Source organism: Phodopus roborovskii, unplaced genomic scaffold (assembly GCF_943737965.1).
Source record: "Phodopus roborovskii unplaced genomic scaffold, PHOROB, whole genome shotgun sequence".
Classification (NCBI taxonomy): Eukaryota; Metazoa; Chordata; class Mammalia; order Rodentia; family Cricetidae; genus Phodopus; species Phodopus roborovskii.
Window position 1 is genome coordinate 480499 of NW_026126689.1, and position 19556 is coordinate 500054.

At 42.2% G+C, this 19556-nt stretch overlaps 1 protein-coding gene across 1 annotated transcript in view; it reads right to left on the minus strand.

Moving 5' to 3' along the window:
- Positions 1 to 731: 731 nt before the first annotated feature.
- Positions 732 to 19556, minus strand: part of Cntnap2 (contactin associated protein 2) — a 1802334-nt gene continuing 1783509 nt past the window's right edge. The window contains 2 exon segments of the mRNA XM_051174658.1: positions 732 to 937; positions 3577 to 3657. Coding sequence (XP_051030615.1) covers positions 738 to 937; positions 3577 to 3657 — 281 coding nt within the window. The 3' untranslated portion in view covers positions 732 to 737.

A 19556-nucleotide genomic window follows, 5' to 3' on the forward strand; every position in this document is an offset into this window, starting at 1 on the left:
GGAAAACAGAAGCAATAAACCCAGTACGCCTTTCTTTGCTGGATTCTTGGGTGCTTGTCTCCACTTGTGTTGGTGCAGAACAGGAGCCACTCACTCTTCCTTCCCTGGCTGATGACAGACAGGAACTGTCAGAAAACGGACCTAGATTGAGGCATCTTTGAAGACTGGCAAATAGGCTCTTTGCCCTTTTTCAAATTTTCATCTCTATTTTATGGGACACCGAAAGAAATATTATTTGGACACATAAACTAGTTGCTACAACAGCCCATTAAAAGTTGACTAGATGCAAAAGGAAGAGAACGTCATAAGCTGCATGGATGTGCATCAGTTTTTCTTGAGAGAGAGAGAAAAAAAATATCCACATTCTAAGGGCTCTTAAAAATGTAGAAAACTTGCCCTGTTACCACGGGTTTTTAGAACACCTCTAAACACACACAAAATAATACGGATATTACCTACAAATTCCAACCGTTGCTTAAACTCTAAAAGCATTTTTGTATTATTTTGTTTTGATACAGAAGGTGGCGGGGGGAGGGGGGACTCAGCTATAAAGAAATATTAAAAAGTATATTATTATGTGGCTGTCAGTTCTTAAGAGTTTTGGCTTGCTTGCCTTCCCCAGCTTGTGCTGATACAGTTACGCGCGCGTGTGCTCAGGGGTATGACACAGGGTGCTCGTGTCCCTCTCCCCTCCCCCTAACTCCCCCCTCCCTATCCCATGGGTAAAGAGCCACCCCTCAGATGAGCCACTCCTTTTTGTTCTCGTCAATGGTCTCTGTGAAGTTGGGGTCGTTGTTCATGATGGCAGCATCCGCACTCTCGGCTGAGTCAGCCCCCTTGGCTTCATTGGTGTGGTAGGTGCCCTTGTGACGGAACATGTATCGGATGAGGAATACCAGGGTGCAGAGGATGGTGAAAATCACCACAGCGATGACCCCTGGGGAGGCAAGAGCCAGAAGTTAAACACGCCTTGCACACATTTTACATCTTCCCACCACTGCAGACAACAGTGAGTGACAGTCGTGAGGGCAGCAGAAAGGTCTGCTTCTGGGCACAAAGGGGTTAACAGGAACTGGAATGCTTCTCACCCAAAGTAACTAAAATACTAGATAACACATATGAAGCACAGGCTCTCAGACGGTAGACTGCAGGTAGGTCAGGCACATGATGCCCGAGGAAAGAGTCAGAAATGACGTGCGGGTTTCCATGATTTGCCCAGCTTTGTTTCTGACTGTCCACGCTGCTGAGACAACCGAGTAAAACCCAGTGGTCTGCTGATCTGTGAAGCTGCTGAACCTCCAGCAACTAATACGTGCTTGTGTGCATGTGTGTGAGCTTCCACACAGCCCGAGGCACAAGAAGGGTCATTCGGAGCTCACACGGGGCTGGAGGATGATCCAGTTCTGATGGGGAATAACTGCGGGCGTTCAGTTCAGACTGTGAAGGGTCATGCTAAAGGTGAGCTTTTAAGGGAGTAAAAGATCTGTCAAGAGCTGCCCTGCAGAGGCTTATGATGACTAGAAGACACCAAGCTGTTCGTTCTGTAAAGCGACCTTAGCACTCAATATAAGAAGACAATTAAGCCCCCAAACTCAGTCAAGCTAATAATGTCTAGCAGCCAATATAAAAATGACCAAACGTGCCAAGAATTTTTTTTCCTTCCCATGAGGAGAAATGTCAATCAGATTAGAAGACAGAGATAATAGAGTGAGCGCAGAGGGCCTGTGCAAACCAGCTGCTAACAATCAAGACTGACAAAGGGAGGCAAAAGGTCCGAGTACCAGAGGAGTAGGGAAAAATATCGACACGATGACAAAGCACCCAATTTAAGAAGCTGTGAGGGGTTCAAGTGTGTACCTGTCTGGTAGAACTACAAAACAGCAAAGGAAACTGACAGAACCAGAGGAGGAGTTAGACCAATCCGCGGCCACAGTTGGAGACTTGGGCCCTCTTCTGCTTTGTAGTCGACAGAAACGCTAAACAGAAAATCAGTAAGAATGTGCAACATGGAGTCAGATGTGGGTGCCCATAAAGATGGCTGCACTCCATCTTGGCACAAGGGCAGAGAGTTCAGAGCTGTCCTCAGCAAGTCATAAGACCTAAAGCTCAAAGGTGTGGCTGCAGAAGGATGTTTGGCTGTCTTAATTCTAAATAACAACAGACCTGAATCAGTTATGGCTAGTCCTGACCTCAAGGCTAGGGAACAAGAAGCTAAGGTGTGGTTACTGAACCCTTAGAATGGGTGAGGAAGAAAAGTGTGTTTGCTCCGTATACATGATACTGTGTTCCCCTTTTTGGATAAGGTATATAAGAGTGGTAAAATATAAACTCGTGGCATTTCAGTATTGACTGATCTGCCCTCCTGACCTTTATTCTGTCTCTCTGTCTTTATCTTCTATAGCCAGCCTTTCCCTTAACCACACTCCCGCACTCAGGTACAGACTTGGGGGCCGCTCGGCTGGCTCCAATTGGAGTCCCGCAAAGACGGTTCCCGACAGGTTTGTTAACAATCTGTAGATTAGGAAAAAATATTTATTTACCCTTGTTTGACAAAAGTCTTGTATCTGTGAAACAAACTCTTTCAAATCAATAGCAAGAAACCAAACAATTGATTAAGGAGCTGGAGAAAGATTTCAAGACACCTCACAAAAATATTTGCATGAGACAGTAAACCCTGAAAAGACACTGGGCATCACTAGTAATGAGATAATCACAGGTCAGAAAGCACAGTGGTGCCATAAACTCACTTACCAGGGTGGCTGGATCAGAGCGACTTACAAAGTTAAATATCCACTTTCTTTACTATCTTAGTGATTGTATTTCTAGGAATTATCAAAGAGAAATGGATGCTTAAGTCCACAGTATGTGCGCAAGATTATTAGGATGTGTGCAGCTTTACTCATAATAACCGGAATCTGGTGACAGCAATAATCTAGCAATGGGTAAGTGGAAAAAAACAAATGATGGCACATCTGTTTGATGAAATACAACTTGGCAAGAGAAACAAATGCTATTGATAAGCAAAACAGTGTGGAAAGATATAAAAAAGCCATTATGCCTAATGAGTGAAAGTGTGGCAAATTTTACGTCAGTTATGAAACCCGGAGGAGCAAACAGATTTTCTTTGTTGCGGTGGTGGATATGGGTGTATGAACTTGTCAAAAAGTCACCAACCTGTTTCATGTATAGGTTCATATGATACTTTGAGTTTATTAAAAAAACAAAACAAAACAAAACAGAACAACAACCCAAAACCCCAAAAGCCAAAACCAATAGGGATAGGGACCTTGAGAGATTATACTTGAATTTGGGATAATGTGACTTAACTGTATTTTATTTATTATGTACTTGTCTGTGTGTGAGTGTATGTATACATGTGTGTGGATGCCTGTGGGGGATTCCCTGAGCTGGTGTCACAGGCAGTTGTGAGCGGCCTTGTGTGGGTTCTGGGGACTGAACTTGGGTCCATCTGGAAAAGGAGTATTTAGTCTTACCTGCTTAGCTGTCTCTCCAGTCCCATTTTTAAGAGATAATCAGGTGATAGCTGCTAGAAAGTCTGTTGTCTGTATCACATACCTCCAATGATAGCTGAGTTTCTGTTGACTCCATTTCTGATAGCTTGGCCTTGTCCTGGGTTGTATGGGAAATCCGCACTGGCTGTAGAGAAAGAAATGGTGAAGCTGGAGACTCAAATGCACTAAATAATCTCATATTTATTTCTCCATACAACCCTTTGACACTTTCCATCGTTACAGATGAAATTTCTACCTCAGATGGACCCAACCTTACTATTGTCTCCTACAAAAATTCCAGAAAACCCCACCCCTGGTTTCACTATTTTTCTTTGTGCAAGTTCCAGTGTTATGGCTTATTTGAGGGAAATGTTACGGAATCTTAGAATGTTTTAAGCAAGCCTGTTCCCGCTCTGCAGATGAGTCTACTTTTGGAACAGTCATCCTGGGGTTGGTGTCAGGACATTAAATCCATAGACACTCAAGCCCTGTATGTACTTGGGAGCATATGACCTTCATAATCCTCCTATATGACTTAAATAGTCTCTAAATAGCTGATCATATCCTACAGACTTTAAAACACACTCTAAAAGGCTTTGGATAACATTCGGGAAGAATGACAAGGTGGGGGGAGGCTATCTGCATTTAGTACAGACCTTTAAGGACAGACTTTTTTGATTTGCAGTTCTTTAAAGCCATACCCACCCGCACAGAAGCAAGGCGTTTGTTTTTCCCGTGTTCTGCTAAAATCTGTCTCCAAACCACATCTGTTCCACACACTACTACCAGTTTAGGCTTTATATGCTGATGAGATTTTTACAACACACACTATTAGTTTAAAAGTAATTGCTTCCTTAATATTTAACATGGCTTTAATAAAACACCAGACCTTTCAGGAATATGTAAAGGACTTAAAGTTCAGAAACGTTGAGAAGAATGTTAATAGCTTAATTTTCTATTTCTTTCCCTGTTCAAAAAAAAAAAAAAAAAAAAAAACATTAGAAGCAGTTGTGTAAAATTTAGATGTTTCTCTAAGATAAATTCCACTTAGTGTTCCGAAGCCAAATAGATTCTGACACCTTTCTTAGCTCAGTGGAGCAACTAAAGTAAGAAAAAAAAAAAAAAAAAGCAAATTCACCTTCATGGGTGGATTTTTTTTCTTTTTGGCAGAGCTGGGATCAAACCTATGATCACATACCTGCCAGGCAAGGTTCTACCACTGAGCTACATCCCCACACCCTTCCAGCCCACAAAAGAATTTGCAGTGGTAGGACTTTCCCTTTGAGAAGTTTAAGCAAATCTATCTCCACTTGGAGGTAACTTTTCCTCCAGCAGATGGAGCAGAGAACCAGAGTTTAAAGCAGATAGAGAAACCCGCTGGATTCCAAGTACAAACATTTCCAAGGTTTGTACTTGGTATAATTAAACAGAGGCCAGTGTTATGATTCAGGTAGAATCTTGCTAGGGACTTCCTAAAGACAGATTCATCCCTGGCTAATAATCTCCAGGATCATGACAAAAGTAGTCAGAGCCTGTCTCCTTAGAAACGTGTGAGCCAAATAAGGGGTTTCACATTTTTAACCAGCGTGCATGGTTTAGTGTTTTTCTCTCTTAGACTTCGTATAATTTTTTAAATTTAGTTTTTATTTATTTTGCATATGTGTGCATATATATGTGTATATACATACATACATACATACATATATGTGGGCATAAGCATTGCAAGATGTACTGGTGGAGGTTAGAGGTCAACCTGCAGGAGCTGGTTGTCCCTTACTGTGTGAGCACCACTGATTGAACTGAGGTAGTCAGTCTTGGCAACAAATGTCTTTACTCACTAAGCCGTATCGCTGGTCCCAGACTTGGCATGTTTACCTAGGACCAAAGGATTTGTTCTCTCCTAGATTTGTACATTATTGATCTTTTCAACCACCAGCACCATTCAAACCTGTTGACTGCTCTGACAAGCATATGAGTGAAAGAAAATGTATCTCCATATTATCCACACTTTCCTGAGTCTTTAGTTGTGGGTATAAATGGTGCCTTGGATGTCATTTGCTTGCATTAACTGGCCCTAGCCTACGTCTAGATATCTTGGGAAACATGGGAAGAGAACAGTTTGCTTCTTTCCCTAATGGGTCTCCCTCTCTCCAACTTCTTCAAACTTTTCTGGGGTAGATAGGATTGGTTTAAGATATCAAATGTCAACTCAAGAAGGCAAAGGTCAATCATTTATGAGCTTATCACTCTGGTGGTGTGAATGAAAAAATGTTCCCCATAGGCCTCTTGGTCCCCAGTCAGTGGTGCTGTTTGGGGGAGGTTATGTAACTCTTAGAAAGTGAAGCCTTGCTGGGGGGAAGTACATCATGTTGTGGGTTTTAGGAGATTAGCGCCTCTCTCCACTTCCAGTTCACCCTCTCTACTTCTGTGAGCAGTTGAAGATGTGATTTCTCAGCTTCCTGTTCTGTCAGCCTGCTATTTTGGACTCTCCTTCTGGAGCTGTAAGACAAAATAAAGTCTTCGGTGGGGAGCAAAGGAAGCCTCCGTGAGTGTATACATTCTGAATGAAGTCCTGAGTGAGAGTGTGTATTGTCGACATGGGCATGACCACATCGAGTGCCAGTGGGACCTGTGGGAAATTGACAAAGCCTTCCTTCTGGGTCAGGCTCAGAGGGATGGCAGAGTGGCAAAGCCCTTTCTATGGTTCAATAGAGATGATGGCAATGTGTACAAACACTGGTGGTCACGGCTTTCTCCTCCTGGATTTTTACAGCCTGAGACCGCTAGCCTGCTGACACTGTCTTCCTGGATTAACTAATTTCTTCTCCTGTCCTGTGTATAAGAAACATGCTGAGGTTCTGGGTTGCGGTGCAGTTGGTACCAGTCCGTCAGAGTGACCAGGACCCACCTGACTCCAGCTTTTCTGTAGATGCATTGTCGTGTATCTGGAAACCGCAAGTTTCCAGAAGTAAACCTTGCAAGGAGGAAGGACATGGCATTCTTCCATAAGTCATGGCGTTTTATCATGGCAACATCACAAAACTCTCTTATATGACTAAAACCAGTTTACTTAAAAGCAATAGAAAAAATATCTACTGGATTTCTTATTTATAGCTGGGTCTTCTTATTCAGAGAATTACTAATAAGTAGAAGTGACACATCCATTCACTTATTAGATCTTGGTGAGAGTATCGTCACTGTGTCAGACTCCATTCAGTATGCACATGAACAATAAAATAGGCAAGATGTGTAGTGATGAGAATTTCCTGTCCCTGGTGGTCTAATTACTTGCACCATGTAAGACTTTGTTTATACAGTGAAAATGCTAATGAAAAGTATGGATGTGGTTTGAATTATGATCTTCTCTGGGTCTGGTGACTTGTTTGAGTTTGCCTTGTAGCTTTCCACTATGTGTCATGCAACTCATGCAACCACAGGGCACAGTAAGACTTGGTTCATTCCTTGACGTGGCCCCCTTTTCAAGGATGAAGTTTAGACCAAGTCCTTGTGCAAGCCAGGCAAATGCTCTACCACTAACCAACATCCCAGCCCCTCTCTAGTGCCTTTGATGTCACAGCTATAAACAGTGCTGGAAGTTTGGGCTGGAGAAGGAGAGTGAAGCCTCCCAGGATTGCCGCTGAGGTGAATCTGAATTTCGTGGTCTTCTGAAGGCCCCATGTGCATTGGATTTCTCTCCTGCTCCTCCCCTCATGAGGCTCCTTTTCCAACTAAATATTCTGAATGTAACGGAGCCTTCACATCTTCAGGCCAGCTCATCAGAGAACACTCTCTGCCTGGATTTCTGGTTTTTCTTCTCTTTTCCCATCAAATTTTACCTCTTTCTTGAAGGAAAGTACCAATTTCTGGTTATGTGGCTGGGCCCCTTTTCAGTAGCCGTAGTCTTAATTCTTATTACGTCCATATATGTTCACATGTGTTGCACATATGTGTAGAGGCCAGAGGACAACTATGAACGCCGTCCTCAAAGCACTATATGCTTTTAGAGACAGAGTTTTTCATGGATCCAAAACTGGGATTGGCTGGCCAGTGAGCCATGGTGGATTCCCCAGGGGTGAAATCACAATCACAATCATGTGCCATTTTTTTTTTTAAATGTTGGTTTAGCAATCACACTTTGGCCCTCATGCTTGTACAGAAGTATTTTATCCTCTGTGCCTCCTCCCCAGCACCGGATCACTTCCTATGTGGACAGGTCTTAGTTTAAAGTTCCATGATGATGAACAACAGTGTTGCATAGTAAGGGAGGGCTAAATGCATCTTCATCGATAAGCATAGTTAAAACGAGCCTGTGAAGTGTTGTTCAGACGTCTGTGGGGCCTCTTTGTGCTGGGTAGTTTTATGCCGACTTGACATACGCTGAAGTCATCAGTGAGGAAGGAGCCTCATTAAGAGAATGATTCTGTAAGGCTGGGCTGTAGACAAGGCTGTAGGGTATTTTCTTAATTAGTGATCGATGGGGGAGGGCTTAGTCCATTGTGGGTGGGGCCATCCTTGGGGTGGTGGTCCTGGGTTCTAAAAGAGAGGCTGAACAAGCCATGAGGAGCAAGCCAGTGAGCGGTACCCTCCATGGCCTCTGCACCAGCTCCTGCCCTACGTTGCTTCCCTGCTTGAGCTCCTTCCCTCACAGTGATGAACTGTTATATGGAGCTGTGAGCGAAAGCAGCTTTTTCCTCCCCAAGGCCCTTCTGGTGGTGGTGTTTCATCACAGTAACAGAAACCATAACTAAGATACCCTTCAATAACTCTTCCATGCAGGACTAATTTAAAAACTCAGCTGCCCACTGTCAAGTAAAGCCTTAAAGCAAAGCAACAGCTTTATTCTTCCTTTCTCACAAACAATGGAAATGAATATATTAAACACTGGAAACATATTAAAGATGCCACATTCACTAGACCCTGGTTGATGTTAGAAATCAATTAGTGGAATACCTTCAGGCCATTAGAAACCCTTACAAAAATCAAGGACATGTAGTTCTTTTTTCCTTTCATGAAATCCATTTTTTTTTTTTTTTTTTTTTTTTTTTTTTTTTTGTGGCTTTATTTTTAACTTAAGCCTGGTTATTCCAAAGCATATGAATGCCCACTTCCTCACGGTCAAGCTATTTTACCCAGGCAATCACAGCAATTGCTACTATAGTAGATGTATTTCTTTGTTACTGATCCCACCCCCCAATCCTTTTGGAATGTGTAGAGAAATACGGTAGCCAAGACACAAGCCTGGGATGTGGATGACAGAGCTCATTCATGACATGTGCTCTAGTCTACTGTTGATAATCATACTGTTGGTATTCTTACCCTCCCCCCATGCCCCCCTTCCTGCCCCCTGTGAGAGCCAAACAATTTTACAGGTGCTGAAATATCAGGGAGTCAATATCTTGGGAGATTTTGTAAGTAGATCCCAATTTGGAGTGGTAAAATAAACAGGGGCAGAGTTGCATCCTCTAAGTACAGACTATACTCAATGCTTTTTCCCCTGGACCCCCAAAGGATAGAACATATAAGTGTCCCCCCCAAAAAAAAACACTCATCTATTGGAAGTTGGCCCTATTTGGGGAGATTCTGGAAACTTAGGAGGTGGGATTCTAGCTGGATTCTTGGAGACTTCTTGTCCCTGGGCCCTTCCTGTGTCTTTCCTTACTTCCTGGCCACTGTGCTGTGAGCTGTTTTGCTGCACCAAAGGACTCCCACTGTGTTGGAATAACACCTCTGAAATGGTGAGCAGGAGAACCCTTCCTTCCTTGAGTCGGTTATATCAGGTATTTTGTCACAGAGCACAAAATAACTACCACGTGATGGCAACCACCAGGCACAGAGCCATTCCTGCTCAGATTTAATTTCTCAGGAAGTATGCACACTTCTGTGTATCCCCCCTGCTTGCATTATTTTTGTTTGGTAGTTCTAGTATTATACTCATAGACCAATGCCCTCTTCTGCTCCCATGGACACCAGGCATGCAAGTAGTACACAGACATACAGGCAAACCACTCATATACATTTTTTAAAAAATTAGTGTCTGCATGTGTGTTTTATTATTTTTTTTTTAAATATCCAAAATAGAACATGAAAGATATTTATCTGACAAGGGGAAATTGCACACAATGTCAGTAAGAGGTCAACTCCAAGAAACCTGAACTGACACTGCAAATCAGAACCCTGATCTCTTGGTAGCAGATATCACCCCTGAAGAAACAAAAAGACACAAAGAAAATGGTCACGGCCACGGCAAAGCTAAGAACAGAGGTAACTGTGTTTTCAAACAATACAGTTTTTGATTGCATTTCTAAACTATGAAGAAATTAATAAAAAGAAGTTCAAAGACAAGCGTTGAAACTGGAGACTAATTTTAAAATGCACACGGAAGAGCAGAATATAGAAATTATTTTTCTAGTTTCTCGTCTGTCTAGGGAAGCGGGAGGAGAGAGTACAGAATAAGACAAAGATAATTTCAGTGGCTGTAGTTCTTAGTTAATGTTTCAAACATGAAAATGTGTGGACTTTAGGCTCAGAAACAAATAGCAAAACAAAACAAAACACACACACACACACACACAAAAAAAACCCACACATTTAACTGCATAAAAGAATAAATTGAGATTATTTAATGTAAAACTCCCCCAAATGAAAGGCACTAAAAGCTTCAGGTTGTCATATGTCAGAGACTAAAAGAGGGGGGGAAAAGATTGAATTTGACATCACATAGAGAAAATGTCTCCATGGAAACCACGGGAGCTTCAGCATTGGAAGTGATGATCTGAGGCTCTTCAACAAAACTGCTGCTATTAATTATAATTTAATTTAAATTGCAGTCTTATTTCGAGGCAGCGCCTGAGATGAGATGTGTGTGCGTTTCTTCTGGTTTTCTCATCTTCGTTGTTTCATTTATTCTCCTTTTGGATCTGAGTTCTAATAGCAGAAAGTGATTTTTTTTTTTCCCCAATTAACTTGTCTAGTTATTCACTATTGACTGTACTTTGGAAATAGATAAGAAAACAAATGGCTATTGATAAAGATGCTGAAGACTTAAGCAGTCCTGCTTTCTCTGAAAGAGGTTGCCACTGTTCTCACAATGAGACTCTGGCTCAGCAGGCTTTTGCAGGCAGAAGGAATGATCCTGCCTAGGGGATTCTGGGTATCATCTTCCGCCTCCATTTTCCACCTCCGGTTTCTAATGAAAGCCAGCTAGCCAGAATTCCCCATATCATACGGGGAAGAGAGTTTTGAATTTTCGCCTTCTGACTTGACAATTAACCTGTTTGACTAAGATCCCTTGGGGGAAAGGGGTTAATTGGATGAAAACAGAATAAATGAACTTGCAGCCTGCTATATGTCCTAATTATTTTAAAAAAATCCCCACCTCCGTCTATATCAAAGGACCGAGTGAACAATAAACTTTATTGTATTTATCATATTTCTTCCTTCCGTGTATAACTGATTGTAAATCAACTCTTTTAGATACCATTATGTATATGTGTGGATTGCACATTGTTACTTTTATACTTGGATTTTAGAGATTTCATTAGTCTCTCAATCTCTGTATCAGAGAGTATGTGAATTCCAAGAGTGGGTGGTGATTAGGCCAGAGCCGTGGGTGCTGATAGGTGCTCAAGTTACCTTTAGTCTCCTTTAGGATGCTTTTTAGGAACATTATTGTGGTAATAAGGAGGGTGGGGGAGGGAGAGAGAGAGAGATCAAGTTTAGCATATATAAAAGATGGCAGTTGGACATCACTCACCAGTGCTACAAGAGGGATCAGATCATGCTACAGAAGAGGCCAAAACTTCCAAGTGTGGGAGGAGGTGAGTGCTGTGACCCCATGAGAGGTCATGATGCTCAAGACTGGAGCTTTTGAGAGCTCTTCGGTTTTTTGTTTTTTTTTTTTTTTTTTTTTTTGGGGGGGGTGCCTTTCTCATTCTTAACAGACTATTTCCATGTGTCCCTAGTCAATTATTTATTCCAGGAAATAAGAGCCTGGAAGACGCAGCAAATGCCTTGATGACTCTAATCCAAGCTTGTTACTGCAGCTCTTGAACAAAGCTGGGCCGTCTAGGTCAGAGTCTTAGAACCAGGGGCTGTGGCACTATGTGGTGTGAGCAGAAATTACTGAAAAGAAACCGTGTCTGCAGAGACAGACTGGCTGGTTAGAATTTCAGTACTGTACAGGAGACTGGAATGTTGCAGGTCCAGAGGCTAATAACCTATCTTGGGCTAGTTATAGCCCTCCAGGACAGCCATTCTGTTCCTAGCCTACCTCTGTGTGGAAACTAACACCTAGTGACTAACAGATAAAAACATTTTGGAATCTATTAATTTAGCAGGCCGATAGTTCCCACCAACCCCAAAGCTAAGAATGTTAGCAGATAGCATCGAAAGCCTATATAAAAGCTCCCCCTGCCTCTCTGACGTACTTGCCTTAGTTTATGACTTTTTTTTTTGTTGTTGTTCTGTAAAACTATAAAACTTCATGAAACTGCCTCCATGTTGGAACATGGAATTTGGGTCAACCTAGACCTGTGTTCCTGGGCCTCTGTCGCTTAACATGGCTTCCCTGTATGGCAAGTAAGAGCTGTGGGGGATGGGATTTTCCTTAGTGACATGTCACCTTCCTTGTTGAGGTTTGTCATTACTCCTTTTCCTTCCTGTCACAGGGAGTGAGTGCCAGATTGAAGAAGTCTGGGAAAAGGCACTAAATTGGGGAAATACCATTTTTAACTCTGGTCGGAGCGAGAAGGCCCTTTGTGCTACACGGTTCCTAGGTCGTGTTCCTGTGAGGTGCTTTTGCACCCTGTGGAAATCAGGCCTTGGGGGTCAGGCTTGAAGAGCCTATGCACAGTGTGGCTGGGTATAACCTAGGTCTTCTGAGGCCTTGGGACATTGCTGTACCTCTCTGCAGCCGTTGATGCACCCTAGGGGAGAGCAATTGATGTTTAGAGTGTTCTGGTTTAAAGCTTTCCAACAGGAAGGTGCATTTGAAGCAGAGGTTCTTGGGAAAAATTCAGATTCTGATAGCACACTCCTGGCCAGGCCCTGGGTGGTGTGTGTGTGTGTGTGTGTGGGGGGGGTGAGTCTGCATTTCTAACAGGCTCCTATCGCGCTTGAATACATACCTCCCTTTGAGTTGCCCAACTGTAACAGAGACCCTCACTGCTGGTAGTCCCTATCTCCAGCTGTTCTCCTGTATCTGAGTATGAATAATTCCTTCTGAGAACTTTGCACCCCGCCCCCACCACATCTGTGACCTTAATGACCATTTCATTTCATTTCTTCAGCTCCATTTCTGTTTATTGTTGTGAAAGCCATAAAAGGGCCACTGCTCTAATATCTCATTGCAAGTCTGCAGAGCTTTGAACTTAGGAGGCAAAGTCTATTCTAATATAATGGTCTAAGAAAATGCAGGCAGAGGATTAATAAGCATTTGCCTTAGGTATGTCCTTAGATAGTGTTCTTCAGGTTTTCTTGCCCTTGGCGTATCTGACACAAGCAAGGATTTGTCTGGGCTCCTTTCAGGTCTTTCAGTTCTCCCTGGTGGGAGGTTCTAGTGGAGAAGAGCAGTTTAACCCATAGTGGCCAGAAATGAAGGGAGATGGAGGGGAGAGGACGGGAGGGGGAGAGCATGCCACTGTGCAGCAGGCTCTTTCTTCCCCCCTCCTTATTCCTTCTAGGCTCTCAGTTTATGGGATGGTGCTAGCCAGGTTCATGTGGGCATGAAGTCATGCTTTCCTAGTATCCTAGGTACTTCTTGACCCAATACAGGGAAGGTTAATCTCCACAGTGCCTCCTCTCTGTGAAGGGGGTATATCAAGGAGGGAAATACATTAGCACAATGGTGTGCTTTGGATTTTGAATGCATTTAAAAGTATCTACAAAGAAAAAAACAAATTATTTATTTTTAAATCCTGGGCTGTGGAAGGTATAGATTTGTGTTTATTTTTGCAAAGGTTTCTTGCTTCCTTGAGGGCTCGGCCTTGCAAAGGCAGGGTTGTATAGTTCAGATCAGAGTAGAAATCCTAGGCTTTGTGGGCATATTATGGTATGTCTGATCTTCTAATGCTTCAGAGTAACCTGTCAATGTTATTTTGTTTTGTTTTTTTGGGTTTTTTTGTTTGTTTGTTTGTTTTAAATAGATGCCTAACCACAGATCTGCACACTCACAAGCCTTGTAAGCAAATCACTTGTAAGGAAGGCTCAGCTGAAAACACTGATGGTTTTCATATCAGCGAAGCAGCTTTTGGAAGCCAGGGCTATTGGCAGAGCTGTGGAATTGGTCTCAGCTTTTAAGGAGAGAGTGAAGGCAAGTGAAGGAAGAAGTCACTGTGAATAAATCCAAATGCGTATTTCAAGGACATTCCCCAACGCATTTCAGTTTTCCCCAGACATGGATTGGCGTAGTTCATAAGAGAAAGTCTTAGGAGGATCTGTGTCCTTACACTTCCTCTCACTTCTACTCAAACTATGCAAGTATCGGAGAAGACTGGATGTCTGGAATTCCCTGGCTTGGCAGTCAGTGAAAAGTCACTTCCATCAGATAAAACCCAGTCAAATGATAGCTTCCACCTTTTGTTAGGATGTGTAGATACATGGTGGTATCTCAGAAATCAGGGTAAGGGTCTCCTCAGACTTCCTTTTAGTGAAGATCTCTAATAAATTCAGAGGCCACAGTTTGAGTACAGAGATGGCTCGTTTGGAGATGGCTAGGCATTACGGATTGTCTTTTGTTATTGTTGTATGTCTTTCAAACAAGTTGAGTGAGGATGCATTTCTAAACTAGTTACTCTTCTGCTGTAATTTGAAATCTTCAACTTGCAGGTGGTACTGTCTACAGTTTGAGACACTGTATCCAGCCCTCCCTGTGAATAGACCCTGTCCATGTTTGTGTTATGATCATCATCTCATAAAATATGAAACTGACTTTTTTAATCCCTAAATTTCCAGAAACAGGAGGGTTCTGAGAACACCGGAGGACAGCTAGACTGAAGACTGCTGGCTGATTTGGCTCTGCTACAGATGGGCTGGGGAAATAGGCAAACCTAAAGTGCCCTTAAAATTAAGTCTGCACACGTGTTAAGTCTCTTGTCAATGTATCTAGGTCCTGAGCTTTGAAATACTCTTCAGCTGCATGAGTGCAAGTGAAACTTTATATGATACACTTTATACTTTTTGAATTTAGAGCCAATGTCTTTTAGTCCCAAAAGCTGACCAAAAAGAAAAGAAAACTGAATATAAAAGCCTGTGATACACATATTTCTGTTTATTTTAGGCATTTTTTTTCAAACATCTTTTGAAATGTTTTCCTTTTGAACTAACTGCAGATCTCAAAAGACAATTAGTTGTCTGTGCTTGTTGGTACGCAGAATGATTGGTAGGCCATCAAAGAGGACTCTGGGGGAAAAAAAATTAGCTGGGGCTACTAAATTGTGAGCCTGATGTTTCCTACGGATTCCTCCCTGGCTCAGGCTCACCTCATTATAAAGATAACACGATAAGCACCTAGTACAAGCCACGCGGTTCTGCCACAGCTCTTCTTCTTCATGTCAACAAAGTGTGGAACACATTTAACTAGCAGCTTTGAGGATGGTTTATCCATTTAAAAAGACAGGAGAGGAAGAAAGCAGAAAAAAGAGGAGAGATGTATTTAATCTATAGCTACGCAAATTTCATTCCAGACTTCCCTACTCTATTTAAAGAATGACAAAATTTAGCAAAAACAATTCAGAGTAAAAAAAAAAAAAATAAGAGTGGAATTATTTTTGTGCTTGAGGTCAACATTTCAAAAGGTGGTTGGATTTCATAGAGGAACAAGCCTAGTCACTGAGTGAGAAAAGTTACCAGTGGCCCTGTGCAGTGGGGGTGGGGTGGGGTTGGGTTGGGTGGGGTCCTCCTGCCTGCTACAATACTGACCTGCAATGCTCACTGTCCCTACAGATGCAATAATGACAAGAATGGTTTTTTTTGGCGGGGCAGTTACTATTTTCTGATGGCTTAGAAGGAGTTCTTTCTTCTTTCCATGTAATGTTTATTCACCTTTCAGAATTCCATGCATGCAGAGCAAATTCTCTTACTTGTTAGGCCATCTCTCCAGGCCCCGTTGTTTTTATCTTTAAAATATGTCTAACAGGAGGGTGAGAGGGCTCACTGGGGGGAAAACACTTGCCCCTAAGCCTGATAATCTGAATTGGATACCAAGAATGCACAGGGCAAATGAAGCAAACTTAGCTATCCCAAGTTGTTTTCTTACACACACACTTAAATCTACTATTGACCGCTCAGTGCAACTTGTGGTCTCTGTCAGCATAAAGCAAAATCACAGAAGTAATTTCTAACTTGCAGCTAACATTACTTTTGTTTGTATCCTTTCCAGTTTTCTAGGTTTACTTTCTCAAGAAAATGATTAAGAACCATCTTTAGCTTTTCCAAGGCACACTTTCAAATCGAGTTATCACATTCTTCATATTTAATACAACTGTACCCACACTCACGTGCATTTTTGTGTTTGTTTATATTTTAACATAATATAGATTTAAATTCTTTTTGAAAAATTTTAGTGTATGTGTGTGGGACTGTGTGTGTATGTGTGTGTGTGTGTGTGTGTAAGGCAGAGGACAGTTTTACAGAGTTAGTTCTCTCTTCCACCTTAGTGGGTTTGGTGACTTGAACTCTGGTCACAAGGTTATATGGTAAGTAAGCATCTTTACCTACTATGTAAATCTCCCAGGCTCCCAGATTTCAATTCTTTAAGGAACCTTTTTTGGTTGTCCTTAGGCAAAAACAAAATGGCAGAATCAGGAATCTTCTCAATTGTGTACATTTCTGAATAGTTGTTTTGTATTTACAGCATGACTCGGAGATCTGAAGACAGGGAAGACTACAGTGACTACAGAGAAGAAAGCCTGATGTGTCGTGATGTGTTGGCTCTAAACTTCATTTAAATACTTTTTTTTTTCTTTTTTCTGCTTTACTGGCTATTGGCAAGGACAAAAGCTAATCTGTCAGCACAGGTAGAATGAACATTTCTAAGGGGTGACTGCTATTCCCCTCAGAGGACCTCACACCTGTGAATTCAGGTGACAGCAACATTTTAAAAATGATGAGTTAGCAAAGAAGCCATGCTTTGTCACATGGAGGGCTTTACACTCCCCTGAGTAGAGCTACAGATCCATGACGTGACTGATCGAGAAAGTCAATAATACTTCAAAGATCAGTGCATAGGGTTGGGTTGTAGCTCAGGTACAGAGTGTCTACCTACCATCCATGAGGCCCTGAGCTCAATTTCCTTTGACATGTTAACAAAGTGTGGTGGTGTATGTTTGTAATCTCAGCATGTAGAGGGCAGGGGAAGAAGGACCTGCAGTTCAGGGTCATCACTGGGCCATATAGCACGCTTGAGTGTGAACAAGAAAATGCAGTACAGTCATGTGTGATGGTGAATATACGTGTGGTCCCAGCTCTCAGAATGCTGAGGCAGGAGACTCATTTCAATTCAGAAGCTCAGGACTAGCCTGGGCAACACAAGGATACACTGTCTCAAAAAACTAAACAGAAAAAAACAAACAAACAAACAACAACAAAAAAAAACAAAAAACAAAAAAACCCAAAAGTTACAATGTAGCAGAAATGATGAGAACAAGTGTTAATAGAGACAGAAAAGCCCTGACTGCAAGCTCTGTTTTCACTGGCGGGGATAATGTTCCTGTGGTACAGGAGCAAAGCAAAATAAATAATATATTATGCCTTGCTGGAGTCTCTGTTTCTGCCACCAACCGAGAAGTTGCCATGGCAACGGGTACCAGAGGGTTGCCCTTCACTTAGCCAGCCCATGTGACAGAGCTAATGACTGAAATGCCTGGCAGGTGCAGACTTGAGAAGACAGGAAAGCTTCTAAGTGCTTTGCCCTGTGGGGTGGGGGCTGGAGGATGGGTGATCTGAGCGAACTGGACAGGATGAACTACCCCGAATAAAAGAGAGAGAGAGAGAGAGAGAGAGAGAGAGAGAGAGAGAGAGAGAGAGAGAGAGAGAATTCATTCTAGTTCAGTGCAACTAGAAGAGCCCAGACAGAGCTTGTTCCCATCTCATGAAGAGTCAGATCTTGTAACAGGCTACAAGTAACTCAATTATAAAGGGTAATGTGATAAAGGATGTGTGTCAATCACTGCCACTGGAGCAAGGGACAATCACTGGGGGGGGGGGTTGGTTTCCTACCAGTCTCCTTCTGGTGGAAAAATATATAGATCTTACCATCAAAACAAAATCATTTCAAGAAGCAGGGACTAATTCATAAAGCATATTTGGAATGGAGGAGACAGTAAATAAGACTCCCAAAGCATACAGCACTAACATTTTAGCATGGAAAAAAATAGAGACTTCTACATTACAAAAGTAGAAACTGAACTAGGAAAACATTAGAATGTGGATTATCATGTGACAGTTAACTTTTATTTCTATTGATTGATGTAGAATCACATAGGCGACTGAGACGCACCTCCAGCGTGTCTGTGAGGCTCTCTACTCAGCAGAGATTAACTGAAGACATACTTCGAACATTAGTGTACTCATCATCTGGGATGGGGGCTTGGGTGGAGTAAGAGAGGAAAGGGAGGCAGCCTGAAAGTTCTGGCATTCCCCTCTCCTCAAGCCAAGCACCCTGCCCAGACCGTTTGAATAAGGCAGGAAGATAAACACAAAGGATGCATATCCATGCACCAGGAAACTTAACCTCACCCATGAATAATGAAAATGTAAACGGATCTAATAAACATAGCAAAACTTTACAGGGATATTATGGGGCACTAGTTTGGTTGAGTATGTTGGAGAAAGAGGACTGCCCTTTGGAATATTTCACAAGGAAGTTTTTAAGAACTATTAAAATGAAACAAAAGTATTTCTTCAGACTGAAATCACTTAGAAAGCTATTTACTATGAAAATACCAGAGGAACAAAAGGCGCGGTGTAATGAATACTATCATTAGATGTAGAAATCCGTAATATTACATGTGCAGGAAAAGTAGAATTTGGAACATTTGCAGGAAAATGCACATTAGCTAATGGGTGTACACTCTTCTTTACACTTGCATAAAACTGTGTGCTGTGCTGGTTACTGAAGAGAAAAAAAAAGACAAATAAGATAACACAAAGATTAGGTGTATGAAATAAGTGCAGCAATCATGAGATCTTAGCACAACAATGGGGAGAGAAATTATAAAAGCTGGAATGATTACACTTAAGTGCTTGCAGGTGGCGAAGAAAGCCAAACACCAGCTTGTATTTAGGAAGGAAGCTGAATAGATGTGTGAAGTTTTTAAACGCTCATTATATCCATAACTCCTTTGCATATGAAGATACAAAAATATTTTATCTTCAGATGGTAGAAAAGGAATTTGGAATATGGACAAGAAACCAACTCATTTCAAACCATAGCATGGGGGGTGGGGGTGTGGATGGCTCAGTGGGTAAATTACTTGCCATCTAAGTGTGAGGGCTGGAGCTCAGATCTCCATAAGCCATGTCAAAGCCAGGTAGACTTGGAGGCCACCTGCAACTCCAGCACTGAGAAGGTAGAGCTGGAACCCCAAGGGCAAACTGGCTAATTAGACTTGCTGGAGTCGGCAGGTTCCAGCTTCTGAAAGAGAGGCCTCAGTAAAGTGGAGAGTGACGGAAGAAGACACTCAAGGTCAGCTTCAGGCCTCAACATGCATGTGTACACATGTGCAGTCACACCTGCACATACACACACATTTGAACACACAAACACACATATACATTCAAGCACACCATGCACAAATGAATATATACAAGAAAACACACACACATACACACACACACACACACACACACACACACACACACACACACACACACACAAAACAAAACCCCACAGACCCAGAGGCATGATGCTTTCAGAAATGCTTTGTTTTCAGTGGTAAGTAGGCTGACATGGTTCCCCGTTCCTAGAGAGATCATTCTGGAATGTAAGGGAGCTTGGAGTTGTTACAGTGAATAATCTCAAGTACCATGTTATGTGGGAGCTGATTC